We start from the raw sequence: 18,117 nt of genomic DNA on the forward strand, positions 1-18,117 counted from the left end.
GCTGTGGCCAATGGAGCCAATGGAGCCACCCCAGCCCCTCCCACCGCCCCGGACGCGATTCCCAGTAACCAATCAGCGCGCTCCGAGCCTCCCGTGACTGCACAGGGTGCCGCCGGTCGCTCCCGCCGAGCTGCGATAGGCTGCTGTGGGGAAGAAAAAAAGGGCGACGCGGCGCGCCATTGGTTGCCGAACTTGGGGCCATTTTGGGGGTTCTACGTGTGCGTGTGTGTGTGTGTGTGTGTGTTACGAGCGCCTCTGTTGAACCGCCATTTTGTGTTAAGGAAAAAAAAAAGATCTAAACTTTGAGCTGCATCTTCGTCAGCTCGTCTGAGAATTTTTTTCTTCTTCGGTGGCTGAGAAAGCGTCTAAAGTTCATACCGTAAATACACATTTCTGACAACACACTGAAGTGAGCTTTCACGTATTGTCATAGAAATTTAATTCGTTGTATCGCGTTAATGCGTCGCCCTAAACTATTTTTTATAAATATTGTGGAATAAATGAGGGGGGAGGTTAAAGGGTATATTTATATATTATTATTATTAATTGTATCCTCTCAAAGCAAGTAAAAGACATATTATAGAAGGTACGCTAATAGCAAAAAAATACAAAAAAAATACAAAATAAATCTAATCACTATTATTTTTCCATCTCCTTTTGCTGATAAATGTCGTGTTTCGACAACAAAAGTAAACACATAAACGTCCACACGTCTCTTTCCAATCGGGTGACATTCTAGAACCTTCTTTGTTCTCTTTTACACTTTAAACGGTCAATTTCCAGCGACACTCGCGGCTTAATTACCCAGAACAAAACCACGCCAGCTGATCAATAACTCAACGCACAGCTGATGATGGCTTTTCTTCAGCTGGGAGGACACGACAATAAACCACTCTTTTCTTTTTTTTTTACTGAAGCAATGAGCGATTTCTTTTTACGCCACAAGAAACGACTTTTTATCTTCAAAGCGTTTAGATGATCAAACTGTAAAAGCGTCTCTTTTGACTTTCTGGGGGAAAAAAAAGAATTAAAAATGTCTTGCGCTCCCACGAGCATAAAATAATCCTTCAAAATCAATTAAATTACATTTTTTTTTTGTATTTGATTTTAGTTTAGCTAACGTCTGTATTTAAAGGAAAACCAATTATATTGTTTTGCTAACCCGAGTATTTAATAAGAAATGTGGAATATAAAACACATCCAACGTACGAAAATTATATTATTTGTAATGTGTTTATATTTCACTTTGAGTAACGACGCCGTGATTGAAATAATAAAAAAAAGGAAAAGGTAATAATTGACCAACGATTCAATCTAATATTAATATACTAATATTTTTATTAAAATGCTCTAATTTTTTCAAGCAATTTGTTAAACTGACATTTATTTAAAAAAAATAATAATATTTAAAAATCGACAAAATTGACTATGTATGTGACAACCACTATAATTACTTTTTTAGTATATATATATATATAGGTTATATATTTTTCAAGATAAAAACCAAAAGACATTTCGACTCGTCTTTAAAGCAGCGGGGTGGGGTGGGGGGTGGGGGCGGGGGGGGGGGGGGGGGGGGTTGCAGGTCTGAGGGGGTCCGATCAAAACATGGCTTCCTTTTGAGAAACACTAAAGTACACGACAGAAGGATTTACTGGAGGAGGGGGATTAATATTAGTAATAAAACAGAATCAGGACGGCTGCACGATAGGATATTAATCGTGGTTTTCACGTGCACGTGTCGATGTGAGCGGCTGCCTGACGGACGCTTGGAGGTGGGCTGGAGAGACGGTCAGAAGGTCGCCATCAGCACCAGTTGTAGGATGACATCATCTCTTTATTCTGCAACCTCAGGTCCAAAAAATAAAATAAATATTCAAAAATAAGCTCAAGTTTCGGCTGACGCCGAGAAGCCTTTAGACGATATTCTTTAAAAACGGCGCCATCGACTCATTGAAAGATCTTTGGGATTTTTTTTTTTTTTGCTATACCGCTAAAACGTATTTAAAATAAAGTCCCCAATTAAATACAAAGTTTTGTGAGTTTGCTAAAAGAGCTGAAGTCAAATAAAATAGAGACGTTCAAATAAAAATGTCAAAAATGTCAATTAAAAGGCTAAATATGTATTCTGTTCTGCATAAAAAGAAGTCAAAACGCGCATATTAGTATGCGCCAAAGTGTATTTAATCAATGTTTATGGAAAGTTAAATATATACTAGCATGTTAAAAATGTCCCTACTTCTAATAACTAAAATCATAACTGAAATCTCGATAAATGTCTCGACGAAAGCGAAAACATTTTCAATATCTTAAGATTCGTTGAACGTAATCTATAACAAAAAAGAATAATACATCTAAAAAAGGTCCACAATAAATCTCTTGCGCTTGAACTAACATTCAAATTTGCTTGACATGCAAAAAATTAACCAAAATGTCCACATTTTGCATTGAGATTTGTATAAAAATGTCAAGCCAATAAAGTTTTTTTATTTTTATTTTTCAAATTTATTTATATATATATATATCATAAATCTGAATATGAAAAATATTTATAAGGTGTCTTTTTTTTACACCTTTTTTCATCACTGAATAAATGGAGTTTTATTATAAATTAGCATGTCAGTCGAGCTCATCAGATTTCACTAAATGAGACTATTTAGAGCACAAATTCATTTCCATCACTGTAAAAAAAAAATGCCACAATATTCAAGAGGATGCACTTTAAAAATTACACCCATGTGAATCAAGTCCTGTGTGTTGGCACAAAAGGAAGCTGAGAGGTAACCACTTTTCAGAAGCCACTATTAGCATTATCATTATTATTATTAACGGCACCATCTTCCGTTTTAAAGCTAAGTGTCAGGTGCAACATGTCCCGCCCACTGTCAGGCCTCTCGTCTAGATGCCACCGTCTGCACAAATGATGCTTTATGTGGGTAAAAGCCTCCAGAACTCGTGGCTTCGGGCGTACCGACTCTGAAACACACCTCTAAACACAATCACCGCCACATTCACACGCGGAGACGTCTCAACGCTCCGTACCTACGCCCAGCAAATCAGCTCCGTGCGAGGCATCGGAAACCCTCGAGACCCCTCGAGTCTCCGGCTGTGCTGATTTCAGCCCCTCTCCCACCTCAGAGAGAGAATAGTCCATGATGAGGGACGCCTTCACGTCTCCGCTGCAGGAATAAAGCCAGAGCTGCTCGGGAGGTTTGTCGGGGCCCCCGGACTGAGCCGGTGCACTGTGACGTCTAAAAAAAAATTTAAAAAAAGGGGGCCGGAGGTCCCAGAGGGTGAGGAACTTGTGCCCTTCAAAAGACGCCGTCTGGACCCTTTTGTTGCCTCCTCCAATAGACACGCAAGAAAAAAAAAAAAAAAAGACCTGAAAGCAATCGTCCCTGCAGTGCACACAAAATAAAAAAACCCTCTATGTACACCCTCTGGTCCGCGGGTCAGACGCGTACAGACACGAGCAAACAATCGGCACTAGTAGAACAAAAGGGCGAGGAGGAGGAGGGGGATCATAAACAAAGAGGGCCCTGGGAGCATCATCCAGCGGGGGCCCCACCGCCTTCGAACGGGGCTTCGACAAGAGAAGAAGTCGGACTGTGTTTTAGATGAAGTACACACTGAAATGGCAAAGCAGACGTGTGTGTGTGTGTGTGTGTGTGTGTGTGTGTGTGTGTGTGTGTGCATCTACCGTAGAAGACAACTCAGTTCACAAGGAGGTGAAACATTTAAACATCGCGGCTAAAAGAATCTCCTCCGACCGGGCTGAGGCGGCTATTTTTTTTTTTAAAAAAACCGCTGGTTCGTAAGACGAAGAAGACGAAAGATGGGAAGGAAAGATTTACTTTTGGGAAAAAAAATGGTTTGCTTTTGGAAACGCTAACCTGTCCGCGCCAACTCTATTTTTATTTTCACGTGAGGAATTAGAACGACGCTCACGTAACCCGACGAGGCTCGTTTCTGACAGCAGGGTACTGTCGCTCAGGAAAATGGGGCTATTTATACGGTGTATTATTATTATTATTATTATGATTATTATAAGAGTAACGCTGGTTTTCCTGACGCATGCATGGAGGCGACGGCGTAATGACACGTATGCGGCTCCCCGTGCATTCGTAATAACATCGCTGCTGTCGGAAAAACTAATTTAAAATGGCTTTTTTCTTTAGTGTTTTTTTTACTATGTGCCATTTTTTATTTTAATTTTTTTAAAAGGTCGCCACAATCCGTCCAAAAGGAAGCTGAAGCTAAAACATTGAATGAAAAAAAAAGGTGTCAATTGTTCAGCTTTGTTTTTCCTCCACTAGTAGAAGAGTAGCGCCTGCTCATCCATCTCTTTGCTCAACAGGAATAACTGGGACATGACTTCTGTTCAAAGTCATTTAAAAAAAAAAAAAAAGAGGAGAGTGGAGTTTATTCCAGCTGAAAGAAACAAAAAAACATTCTTTTATTTTTTATTAAATCATAAAGTGCCAATGGATTCACAAGGTCCTCTAGTTCTTCTCCCTCTAGCTCTCACACTGAGCTCGAAAGACGGTAACGACGGCCATGAGGGTTTAAAGGAAAACCCCCGAAAAGCATTAAAAGATATATGTAGGTCGAATTACACGGGCTTCAATGCTAGCAACGCTTCATCGAAGGTGAGGAAGACGCACGCGTATTTATATTCTCTTCTGAGAGCGTGCACGGTCCCTTTATAGCTTTCTTGACATGTCATTACCGGCTCAATATGTGAAATCCAATATGGCGCTAGCCGACTAATGTGACAATCCTCACCAGCTGCATTAGCATACATCAAACACCACTGAAATAAAACACCTATTCAAGCAATCAGAGACACCCCGCGGGGGGGGGGGGGGGAGAAACACAATTTCCATGTTTAACTTCACCGGTGGAAATTGGCTCCGCCGACGGCTTTCGTCTGTGAAGTCGACTTTAACGTGCGTCAGGATGTGCCGGACATCGTGCCGATTTACCTTCTACAATAGAACGTCTTTAGATCATAGAGAGAAAGTGAGCGACCTCTACTTTAAGACTTTAAAGAAGGTTTAAAAAATGGGAAAAACAAACCACAAAATAGGTGAAATTGGCATTTACGAAAAAAAAATAAAGTGAGCGGGGCAGAGAGGAGGACTAATGAGATGCGCTGAACACTGAATTAACTAATAATCATGAACTAATTAGTTCAATTAACTGCTCCGATGATAAGTGGCAGTCGCTTTCTCCGCGTTTCTGCCACTGGAAGCTAGACGGCGCCGATTGGTTTGATGGAGATCCAATAGCAACGCAGCATAAGCCACTAATTTAAAAATGCATATGATCGAATGAGTACGTTATTAAACGATCACAATGGCCGACGTATTGTACGTATTTGGATAAACGGGTCGATGACCTCACCGATCTACGATTAAAATGACTCTTAAATGGCTTCATGTGAAAACTCCACTTCCTTACCGGTGGGTATTTATTTACCATCCAAGAATATTGCATATTATTATTATTTATTTTTTACTACTCGGGTCAAACTTAAGCCTTGGATTTGAGGTTCGACTTATTTGGCAAAACAATGTCATGAGAGAATAATCCTAATAACCATGTTGCTGCTGGTGTAGATAGCTGTACTGTATGCTCGGAGGGGGGATTTGAATACCAGTGAGTGGGCGGGCAACGCTTCTCCATCTTTGCTCTTCATTTAATTGCTAAGTTACAATTTCATACAAATTACTGCGAGGGGCCAGAGGTCCGTCTCACCCGCATTATAACCCCCCCCCCCCCTGTGGGAAAAACGAGGCTAATTGAGTGAAATGAATCATCTGGACACACAGGTTTGGCGCAACCTTTTTTAGAGAACATCTAGAGAACCTCGAGAGGGTTGGATGAGCATCTGGGTTCTATTGGAGGACTCGGTTCTGAGAGTGTGGCACTGGAGGGGACGGGGGGGGGGGGGGGGCATGGGGGGGGGCACTCAGGTAGCCTGTCACATTCTGGCATTTCATCATCCGACGTCTGACATTATTTTTTTTTATTCCACTTGACTGGAACTTTCGTCACCGCAGGCGGTGTTTGTCTCTCCTCGTAAGAAAAAAAAAAAAAAAAAACTAAACATAAGTCACGGACATATTTTTGGCATTCCTTGAAACAAAAAGGTTACGCCGACTGATCAAGGGCACTTCCATGTCAGGTAGTTGTTGTAGGGAGCCGAGCCATGTGCCATGCTGTTAGGGGGAGCTTCCATTGAGTTACATAACGGTGCGTTCAGGCTCTATTCAGGTTAAATGAGTATTGGACCATAGACTGCTGTTTTTGAAGCCTCGAGCGATCCGGGATCCGGGATCTGAACCGCGAGCTTTGTGGTCCAGAAGTCCAAACATCAGTGTAACTCAATATCTACATATTTGCACCTAATCTGCACTTTTAAAAACTATAAAACGTGACTTTATTTTGTTGTAATCCGTGCAGCACCTCGGGGGTCACCAACGCAGCCGACATGAAGACTGAATGTCACACAAAAAGGTGGCCGTGTGTCACAAAGAGGGGCTTTGGCTGAATAAAGGTGTGTGAGCTCTGCAGGTTATTGACAAGTCAGACGATAAAAAGTTGTGCTTGTAAATGTAACTAGTGCCATTAGGGAAATCCAGAAGCACGGCTGCCCTTTAAATGTCGAAAGTGCTCCATGGAAAAGACGTGCAAATCCCCTTTAAGGGATAGCCGCGAGGCTTGTTTGGAGTATTTAAAGTGCAAACATACCAAAACATAAAACAAACTCCACTCAAGCACGTATTAAAAGTGTAAAGTTACTTTCTCCCCCCCCCCCCCCCCCCCCCACACACACTCCGGCTGCAGGCTCGGGCTACATTTAGGCGGCCCGACACAAGATGCCAGAGAGTGTGTGTGTGTGTGTGTGAGAGAGAAAGCAGACACCCCCCCCCCACCCACCGCTCGTCTTACGTGTCGACCGTGTTTACGATGAGTTTTTTATTTGTGTACATTCCTTGCGTCACTTTTAGCCTCCGGGGTCGACTCCGAGAGAGCACGAGGAAAAAAAAAACCAAATTAGAAAACAGAAAAAATTCCCTCAAGTCACCAGTGCAGCAGAAGATAAATGTCACATTCCCCACCCCCCCTCACACACCCCCGCCTGCCCGAAGACAGCGTGTGTTTACTGGGTAACTTTGTGAAAGTCACGGCAGCCCGAGCAGAAAGGTTGGTGGCGGCATGAGGTCGTATGTGGGAGTCTTCTCAGCAGACTGCACACCTGAGATGAGCCTCGCGGAGCCTGCAGTCGAGTGGGTAATCTGTCATCAGGTTTCTTTCTTTCTTTCTTTCATTCCTCCTCTTCTCGGTGTCTCTATATCTCTCTCTCTCTCTCTCCAGGGATAGAAAACAATCTATTGGACGAGTGGACCGCCCCAAAAGAAAAGTCTGATTGTGTCCAGCATGCTCCGATGCGTATAATTACGGCCGGCGTGTGTCCTTGTAAAGTTGTAATCTAAGTTTAACTCCAATACAATAGTTTTTATAACAAAAGAACACAACGTCTGTGTCGGGGAGGGGAGGGGGGAGCAAAAGAGAGTGCTGTTGTAGAATAACGATGGCCGCCGCCGCCGCCTCCGCCTCCGGCTGCAAAGCCCCCGTCATGTGGACCTCGCCAGGGGGAGGTGGACTCCGACTGGATCCAGCTCACCACGGAGGGCCTTCAAAAAGATCTCTCCATTGCAACCCCGGGGCCATTAACATTCGTCTAAGTCGCCGAAGAATTAGATCTCTTTCCCAACTCTGTGGAATAATAAGTTGCAGGAGGAGAGGGGGCAGAATTTATTACATGCACCCCCCCCCCCTCCCGCGTGCATTATCAAAGCCATTAAAAAAAATAAAGTTTGCTGGCCACGGCAAAAGAGTTGGACTCTCCATTACATTACATTAGCTTCTTCTTCTGGGGGCCCGAGGACGCTGCGGCGCATCTGCTGCTGTTTGGGCCACCGCGTCGCCTTCCCCCGGTGCAATTAAGCCTTCTCATTAGGAGGAGAACACATCCGCCACATCCACTGACTTCCTCCGGCAGCATCTGCCGTGTTTACACTCCCCCCCCCCCCCCCTTTTGATAACTGCATCGCGGGGGCCGCTGCGCCCGGAAAAAACAACACGTTTGACATTTTTGATTCGTGGCAATTAATCCCGTCATCAACATTTTTTTTTTGGGGGGGGGGGGGGGGGAGGGGTCACACACACGGCCCATTCGCTCCCTGGTGACTGAGGAGGTTTTTATTTCATTGCCACCCGAACTCTGTATGTGCGAGTAAAACTAATCAAAAGGGCGTTGTTCAGGTGCATTGTTCAGGTGCGTTGTTCAGGTGCATTGTTCAGGTGCATTGTTCAGGTGCATTGTTACCTGTGAGAATTTTCCTTTGTTTGCCGCGAGTCTTTGTCTTTGTTTGTCTTTCATCCTTCCTTTTATATATATATATATATATATATATATATATATATATATATATATATATATATATATATATATATATATATATATATATATATATATATATATATGTGTGTACACAGCATCAATGGAGGCAGAGAGAGAGAGAGAAGCATAGAAGTGGCAGGTATGGTGAGGAAGAAATGAATGTACAGAAGATGAGAGGGGAGGAGGAGGAGGAGTGCTCAGAGACTGGAGGGGTGATAGCGGGAGGGAGGGGGGGGGGGTGAGTAAAAGAAACAGACAGACAATTGCAGTGAAGAGGACAGGAGGGGAGGAGGGGAGTATAGGTTGAGGATGGAGGAGGAGGGGAGGGAGGCGTGCTTGACGCGGCGGCGCCTTCCGTCTCGGCGTTGCAGGGGAGCCTGCAAAGCGCCCGTGATTATGTGTGTGTGTGTGTGTGTGTGTGTGTGTGTGTGTGTGTGTGTAGGAGCCGGGCTGTCAGGCTTTTCGGGGGCCCCGGCGCACTGAGCTTTATCTTGAAATCCCGGTGATTAATGAAGCCGGTGGCCGCGCCTTCCGCACGCGGAGGTGGAGGACGAGGAATGATCAATCTTAATGAGCTATCTGCCGTCCCCACATTAAAAGTGTGTGTGTGTGTGTGTGTGTGTGAGGGGGGGGGGGGGGGGGTAATGTATGGGGCTCCCTGGCGCGGCTCCTCTTCTTTAAAAAATACGATAACAAGGGGGGGGGGGAGAAACTCGACGAGGGGCGAGCAGCTTTTCCTTCCAATCGCTTATGACACACCGCACGCTGCTCACCTCACGTTTCCTCGCATCCTCCCTCCTTCTTCTTCCCCCCTCCCTCCCTCCCTCCCTACCTCCCTCCCCCCCCCCCCCCCTCTCCTGAGAGCCGGGGAGCTGTGCTAGAATCAGTCAGACATCTCAATGAAAGGCATCCTTAGCAAAGTTAAAGAGGCAGCGGTCGTTCCGTGTGGACTCTGGTGCGCGGGGGTTACTCTTAAGCATATCTCATATACGCTCCGCGTGCTCATTTAGGAGAATTACCACACGGTTGTCGACGGCGATCGGAATAAATTTCACCCTCATACATAATTTGCCACATTCGCCGAGGGCTCTTGTAAAGCAAGCCGAGAGTTAAAGGAACCGCATGCGAGAGAGATGGAAAGAAGGAATACGTTTTTTTTTTTTTTTTTAAAACACACTAAATCCATGCATTTCATATCCAAAGTTAAGCCTGTTTTGAAATCATAATAACCCCTAGTTCTGCTTTAGCTAATCCTGATGCGGATATAGCTTTAAGATAATCGCCCGGCGCAACACCGCAGTGACTTTAATTAATTTACCGCCGCTCGCTCCGCAGACGCTGATCCCGAGTCAGCATATTGGGAAAAAAATAAGAAATGTATAACACAACCCGAGAACCCTTCATCCCGGATTCTCCGTCCCGTCTGTCCCTCTGGAAAAGCGTACTTTGGGTGTAATGTGCAGTGAGGATGGAGTGGAGGAATTCCTGAAGGAGAGAAAGGAGGGAGCGAGAGGAGGAGGAGAGGAAGAAGAGAGGAGGGGATGCTTTAATTAATATGGTTGCAGCCATGAATGGTCTCCGTGTGGCTATCACAAACCGGCCGTGTTTTTAATGACCGGCTTCAACGGCCGAATCAAAACTAATACACGCGTGCACATAACTGATAATACTGCACACGCTTTGTCATAAGAGCACTTCAGTCCTTGTGATGGAGCACGATAAGTGGCAATAAACACACACATACACACAAACACACACACACACACACAGATCTTAACTTGCCGAGGCATCTTAATTGCATTCACTAGCAGATCCGGGGGCCGCTCGGTCCCCGGATCACGGCTGATGTGAGCTGACTGGAAGATGAACTTCGAGGAGGTCGTGGACGGCGACGCGCACCCCCCTCTCTTACAGTGGTGTGTGTGTGTGTGTTTATCCGTGTGTGCATTTAAGCATGCGATGGTCTGTGTACATATGTGTGTCCCTACCATTGCCAGGGCTGGTAGAGGTCAGCGAGGTGGAAGGGAGCCTTAAAATGATGTTTGAAACGAGAAAAGGAGGCGAAGAGCGGAGCTATAATGTGCAGTGAGGGGGAGGGGGGGAGAAGAGGGGTGGTGGGGGGGGGGGGGGTCGACTACAGTTTACCAAACCAGACAGAGACGCAAGCTTCCTCTGCTTCTTATTTCTAGGCACACCAACAAAACAAAAAACACATTTCCATCAGGGTCACAGCGTGCTGCAGGACTGTACGCAGCAGCCGATGCTAAGCCGGAGAGGCGGGTGCTATGGGGGGGTGGGGGGCTGGTGGTGGTGGGGGGTAATATAAAGAATATAAAAAAAACGCCATTTGAGCGGCTGAGGTAACAGCGGCACACCTCTGAGCCGGAGAGGAGGACTTACAGAGTCCGTCCCTGCTGAGCTCGGCACCGGCTGATATTCATCAGGACAGCCATCGATTTGGTAAATAGACACACAGCAACTCCCCCCTCTCTCTCTCTCATGTTCCTCCCTCTCTTTGATTCTATCTCCTCTTTTTTTAACTGTCCTCTTTACTACGTCAGTCATCCTGCATCCACAAAATTGCGCGTAGATACTTTAAGTGCTCGGTGAGATATCCTCTTTCTAAGAAGACAAAGAGGAAGGGGGGAGGAGGAGCTATGACAGGCAGGTATTACGAAAAAGCCCACGCTGCGGATGGGGGGGGGGGGGGGGGGGGGGGGGGGTGCAGGTAGGCAGATCACAGCCTACGACAGGTGTGGCTGGCATCTCTCAGCAGGTGACGAGGTTAGAGCCGCCGCCTCCCCCCCGGCTGGGAGAGAGAGAGAGAGAGAGAAGGGAGCACACAGTTGTTGATGTGCCCGCCGATGCGGAGCGGAGACAAATTGCTCCCTTTGGAAGGCGAAGCCAAATCAAACACGGAGTGTGATTCCTGTCACTGTGGAGTTTGGCTTAAGGCTGCGGGGAGGGGGGGGGGGCTCACGTCTGACAAAACATCCACGCAGTCACACCCAAGAAGAAGACCGCACCAAACTACGCACACTTGTACAGTAGTGTGCACGTACGCGTGCGTGCACGGCGGCCTGTAGTGCAGCTGGATTAAGGAGGCTAGAGCTCCGTCAGCTCCTCGAAGATTCAGGATTTTGCCATAAATAAAAAAATTTAAAAAGCCACGCAAAGCCCTCCTCCTCTATCATTGTGTCCAGAAGGCTCAAGGTTTCTTTTATTCATTTTTTTTAACGCAGCATTCATATTCAGCATTCATATTCGCTTAAGTAGCGGCTTAAGTGTTAAACTGTTTGTCCAATAATCACTTCTGAAACCCCTCTGATGTGAAATATGCACCGGCAGGATTCAACAGCACCGCAGCGTCGTCCGGATATTTAAACGACCACGAGAACGAGCCGAGACGTCCCGACCAGAGAGCTGGTTCTGGACCCAGCGCACCTCATTTATTCCCCTTTTTCTTTGGCTTCTTTATCGCAGAAGCCCCGACACAGTTCACCCTGCGGTGTGTGTGTGTGTGTGTGTGTGTGTGAGGCAAACGAACAAGATATACCGTCTGTGCGTGTGGATGCTGGGACTTTATTTATGCCCGATGTGTGTGCAACCCACGACCTCTGCCCTGGGATCAGATTTGGCCAGCCCCTCTTATCCTCACCTCAGCAGAAACACTGACTTCTGACCTGCAGCTGCTTTTCTACTACTTCTAGTTTATTTATCTTTTTTTTGGGGGGGGGAGGGGGGGGGGGGGCTGTCTAAGCAGAGGGAAACAAGTGCCAACAGCAGGTTAAGGTAATTTTAACAGAGGGAAGCCAGAATGCAGGTCACAAGCACTCACCCTCCATGTTTTACCACTACGCCACGAACAGCAGGGCCGTGTGTGTGTGTGTGTGTGTGTGTGTGTGTGTGTGTGTGTGTGTGTGTGTGCGCGCTCGCCAATTGGACATTCAGCGTTAATTAATAATTAAAAAAACTGAATGCGGAAGACCAGCGGGAGCTTTTGGGTATCGTGAGCAGGGAGTACAAGGAGGGGATGGAGATAATCAGAGCGCCAGGACAGAAGGACCGTGGGCGAGCGCCTTGAGGGGCGGGGCCAACAGGGGGGGGGGGGCGCAATGTCGAGTAGGGGAGATGCGAGATTTCAAGTGCCGATATTTGCAGTTTGACCTTCATCGAGGCCCGCGCACGATTCCAAGTGTGTATTGTGTCCCTCCCCCCTCCCCCTCCCTCCCCTCCTTCTGAAATACAGCTGCTGACAAACTGTAGCCATGCCAGCTGAATACATAAACTTTATCATAACAGGAATCACGGCGACAGCGCTCTCCTTCCCCGGGTAACCACTGTGAGGAGGAGGTCAGCGCACGTTGACGTGCACGTGGTTAACGGAGCGCGACCGGTCCGTTCTACAAAGAAGACGCACAAGAATATAATAAAAAGAAACGCTTTCAATTCGATAGAAAACCGGACCGAGCCCGTCTAATTATCCATTTCCAATTCTACCTGCAGTCTCATTTCAAAGCATCAGTCCCCAAAATAATTGCTTTTTTTTTTGTTTTGTTTTTTTGTTGTCGCAATCTACAAAGTTCATTTGCACACATTTTATTGATCAGAATGAGAGAGAGGGGAAAAAGAAAAACAATCTAAACCTAAATTAAAAGCTTCATTAAATGTGAAAATTGGTCGGGGGGAATTGCGAACATCTGTTTTTCTAGGCGCCCTGCGTCATAAACTCCCAAGGTTAAACCCCCCCCCCCCCCCCCCCCAAAAAAAAACACGCCAATTTACCAATTTGCCTCGATGAAGGGGCTCGCAGACTCCGGAGTCGGGAGTCGGAGTTGCAGAGCGCCTCAAAAAAAAGTTAACGAGGGGCTTCAAGCGAAGGGCAGGAAAGAGGATCAAGATGACGCACTTTCAGCCAATTTCAGTGCACAACAACAACACACACACACACACACACACACACACACACACACACACACGCTGCTGCCGTGTAGTAGTTTGAGATCAGTACAACATGTTCTCTCCAAAGAATCCACCGCGGACAGAGCTAGAAGGGGATTATTATGTCTTTTTCCTTTCGCGTCTCACTGCTGCTTGAGGTGCGCCTCCGTCCTCCTCGGCGACCTTGGAGCAACTTTGAAAGCGAATCGACTCTGTTTCGCGAGTTGTATTTCAACAAAACCGCTCGCCTTGTTTATGACCGCTGGCATCGGGCAGACAAACAGAGGGCGGAGGGCCGGTGCCTTTCATTCCAGCAAAGGGGGCCCTCGCATAAGGGGAGGTCACGATGGAATAAGAGAGCCGAGAGTATTGATTTAATACCTAACGCCTCCCCGGCTCGGATTCGCTTCTCATCTGCTTTGATTTAGCCTTTCAGAGACGATCTGGAAGAGAGACACTCAAAAAAACATCCGCCGGTGAAGGTTTGTTCCCCCGTGCTTACCTTTCGGATGTCCCGGGTCGCTGAACTCGTACTTCCCCATCCCGACCGTCCGCAGCATTTGCAGCCCGTTAGGACCGTCCTGATTGTCTCCGGCTGCGGGCTGGCCGTGCGACGCGGCCGCCACCGCCGCCGCCACCGCCGCGGCCTGTCCGTTGGTCAGGGGCAAGGCCGGGTGCTGCATGAGGCCGGGGTGAGAGGTCAAGTGGCCGTTGCCCATCACGCTGTGAGGGTTCGGGTGGACTACGTGGTGGGCGTGGGCGCCGCGCGCCGACGGGTGAGCCGAGGCGTACGGAGGCAGGCTGGGCATGCTCAGCACCATGCACGGCGGCTGCTGCTGCTGCTGCTGCTGCTGCTGCTGGGTCGACTGCGGCGTCAGCTGGAAGTGGGCCGTCATGAGCGGGTGGTGCGGCGGCATCGGCGCCCGGATGGACGGGGTTACGCCGATGATGGGGGACTGCGCGGTCACGCTGTGGCTAAAAGAGGGCGGCTGGGGGAGGGCGTAGCGGTGGGGCAGCAGGCTGGGCTGGCTCACCGCCGCTACCGGTGCGGCCCAGGTCGGACCTGCGGACAAGCACACGGGGCGAGGAAAGATTCGTCAGAAATTGATTTTACGTCTGGAATCGGAGGATCAAACACAGACAGAAAACCACAGGAGAAGACTCTCTCCGCACCACAACTTCCAGGCCAAGTTGGTTTTGGACTTATTACCAAAACGCCGTCACTTTGCCTTTTTCTCTCTGAAAGCGAACGCAGACGTGCTCAGTGAACGCGCCGTAGGAGTGTGTGTTTACCCAGACACTCGGAGCCAATCATCTCTCTAGCCTGAGGCGTCGGATGCTGAGGGTGTGTGCCATGTTGGCTCTGAACGCTGCCTCCTTCCCTCCCACCTTGGCTCCCTACTCCCTACATCTCTAGCCCAAGTCGTGGTCCAAGCTCCAGAAATAGCCCAGCACTCTGCCAAAGGGGCCAAAGGCTAAATCACAGCATGCAAAAAAAGGACGTCCACGTTATTCATCATACCGACCCGGCTGATGGGAATAGAGGACCCCAGAGGCCAGTTCCTTTCATAATTCACACGTCATTCAGCTAATTGGCACTGAAACTATATTGCGTTTCCCTTTATTTTGTAGCCCATCTTGATAAAGGATTCTCATCAAATGGGTTAGCGTAATAAATCCACGTCTTATAAAGTTTTTTTAATGCAGCGATAAGAATTCAACATGCCATATAGACCATATAGTCTGCGCCCCCCCCCCCCCCCCCCCCCCCCCCCCCCCCCCATTTCTATGTACTCGTCCTTCACGATTTCTTCCATCGTTTTCGCAGCAAAAATGGAGAATCAATTAGGCTTTTTTTTTTTCATTATCTTGACCCGGCATTGACCTGCATTCGCACAGTGGGGGCCCTTCGCTGCAAAGCCTAACAAAATGAAGCAGCGACATTAATATTTAATGCTATGTATTGATGTACACGGTCGTCTTCAATCTCCCCCGTTGCAGGGGAAAGAAAAATAAACTTATTTTATTTATTTATTAAGTCTAAATCATGGAGTGATGTTTGCACAAAGAAACTTAAGCCAAACTTCTCCTTTCAAAAAGACAAACTTTCTTCAACAGACACGACGACGACTGAAGTGTTTCTTTATTTTTCTTCTTCTTCTCCTCCTCCTCCTCCCCGTTGAAAGAAAGCGTTGATTAATTCTGCCACAGTTGGCAGGGAACTCTCTGGCACCACAGTTCAGTGAAGTGTGGAGAGGAGCTGGCTCCGTCTCAAGAAAACGCCGGTCACAGTTTCAAATGGCGCGCACGCGCCCGCAAGTCAATATGCGACACTATGCTCCGATTCGAGTGTCATATGCGACAGTGAGCCGAGGGTGGGGGAGGGTGGTGGTGGGGTGGGGGGTTGTGACATCTCATTCTTCCCCCCTTCGCGCTTCACTCGGGGCTGTGGTGATGGCGTGTGTGGGAGCTGCAGTGGTTGGAGGGGAGGAGGAGGAAGCCTCATTCACTTCCACACAATAATAAGACCTCCAGACCTTCATGGCCAAATCAGCCAGACCCTCAATGCACAGCAGGAGGCTGTGGTCACACAGCGGGGGGGGGGGGGGGGGGAAATGCTCTCATTACCCCCGCCCCGCATACTCCCATCGTGAGAGTACCTTCCGACTGCTCCTACAAGTAACATTCCTCTTGGGTAGCAGATCAAAACGATGAATAATTAATCCACGAAGCAATCTATATGGAAGATATGCGAATTACAATTAGGGGGGGGGGGGGGGGGCTGGGGGCTGGGGGGCTGAAACGTGTGTTTTTCCGAGCCGTTATGTTTTTTTTTATGTCTGCCACGGAGAAGGCAGCTGCTCTACGTTCTGGATCCGGAGTCTCCGCTGTTCTTCTTAAATGAGACTCATTTTTGGTGATGAGCTGGGGGGAGGCCGAGGCCAGCGGAGCAGCGGGGGGGGAGAGAAATTAACTGCTGCAGGCCAGAGCCATTCTGGGTGACTTCATTACAAGATAGGTTAAAATAAATAAATATATAAACTCAACGTTGGCTTAACTCCTTAACGCCCGGGCTGCATAAGAATAGAATAAGGTCGACGTCTAAATGAGAGCCGGTGGAGATCATTTGGAGGTTTAATTCAGACAATAAGGCAATATGGAACCATACTTTTATGTAAAGATGGTGTGTTTGTGGATGTTAATTATGCACGATTATGTATGTAAAGTGTGCATGTTGAGGAGGCGAGCGCCGTGCACTTGGTGTGTGTGTGTGTGTGTGTGTGTGTGTGTGGGGGTCTAAGGGGGCAGCCGGGACGTCTCATTAGCATCGGATGCTATGTGTGTGTGTGGCCGTCTGGGTGGCGTAGCGGGGCCGTGTGCACGCATACATCTGCTGCGTGATAGAAGAAACCTGCATCAGGTGGAACAACCCGGTCTGTCCGCCTGTAAACGCTGCATGTGTGTGTGTGTGTGTGTGTGTGTGTGTGTGTGTGTGTGTTTACTTACCGGTGGGCTCGCTGTCTCGGTGCTGCTTGGCGGGGGGCTCGTCTGTATCCCAGGGTGTGAGCTGGTTGATGGGCGTCTGGCCCCACCTCACTCCCGGAGCCAGCAGCAGTCCCGGGGTCTGGCCGTCTCCAGGAGACAGACCGGAGACCTGCAGCGAAGGAGACGGAGAAACAAATGTCAAGAAAATCACGCCACTCAATCTGCAGACCACACACACACACACACACACACACACACACACACACAGACACACACACACAATATCCATTTGGCCAAAAGCTGTGGTTTGAATACAATATTTCATTTTTGTTGCTTGAGTGCAACAAATCACAATCATTTAAGGTTTTTGAAGTGAGCCTTGATGATGGAGCACGTGAGTGAGTGCTGATTACAGCATATATATAAATATATATATATATATATTTAGCCAAAGAGAGAGAGACAATTAACTTTCCGGTGCGGGGCGACATTTCAAAACCAGATCCTTTTTTGGCCAATGAATTAAACATCGTGTTCAGTCAAGTGAGATAATAGAATTCTGAACACACACAAAAAAAAGAAAATACGACAAATGGAGTAAATAGAAAGAAGTCCGATTTGCTGGGGATTGGCGGGGCAAAAAAAAAAAAAAAAAGTAATTTAAAAAAAAAAATAAAGAAAATGAAAAGCGAGGTGACAATGTGTGCACAGGGGGGGAGGTGGGTGGGGGGGGGGGGGGTAAATCCAACTTCACCAAACCAAACTAAGAGTTCCTTAAGCCGTTCACTGCACTCAAAGCAGGGTGGTGGTGCTGGTGGTGGTGGTGGGGGGGATGGGGGGGGGTAAGAAATGTTATCAGGCCAGCCCAGGCTGATGAAAACACCGGGTCAATCACCACCGGACCCCTGAGCCATATTCCCCTCTGCAGCGTGGACAACCAGGCACCGTGAGCCCGATTCCCCCCCCCCACGCTCGCCCCAACCAGCCTGCCGAGTTAATAGAGCCCACCCCCTCCCCCCCCCAAATCCATCACTTCCATTATCCTCCCTGACCCGCCTTCCACTTCATCAACCTCGCCATCCTGCATTCCAACAACCGCGTTGACAACGACCCACGATTTTATTGTGTTTTTTAAAAAGCAATACAAACATTTTTTGCTTTCACGGCGCATTAAATGTGCAGCTTTTACATATCCGATCGATCCCATTTCAGGAAAA

The 18,117-nt window shown here is 47.7% G+C and overlaps 1 protein-coding gene across 1 annotated transcript in view; it reads right to left on the reverse strand.

Annotated features, from left to right (window-relative positions):
* The window catches only part of LOC117727561 (kelch-like protein 29), a 112,293-nt gene that overhangs the window by 68,390 nt on the left and 25,786 nt on the right, over positions 1 to 18,117 (reverse strand). The window contains exons 2-3 of the mRNA XM_034527934.1: positions 16,922 to 17,069; positions 13,917 to 14,477 (exon numbers count right to left, since the gene is read on the reverse strand). Of these exons, the coding sequence (XP_034383825.1) occupies positions 13,917 to 14,477; positions 16,922 to 17,069 (709 nt within the window). The remainder of the gene's footprint in view (positions 1 to 13,916; positions 14,478 to 16,921; positions 17,070 to 18,117) is intronic.

The sequence above is a fragment of the Cyclopterus lumpus genome, chromosome 24, assembly GCF_009769545.1.
Source record: "Cyclopterus lumpus isolate fCycLum1 chromosome 24, fCycLum1.pri, whole genome shotgun sequence".
NCBI classification, from domain to species: Eukaryota; Metazoa; Chordata; class Actinopteri; order Perciformes; family Cyclopteridae; genus Cyclopterus; species Cyclopterus lumpus.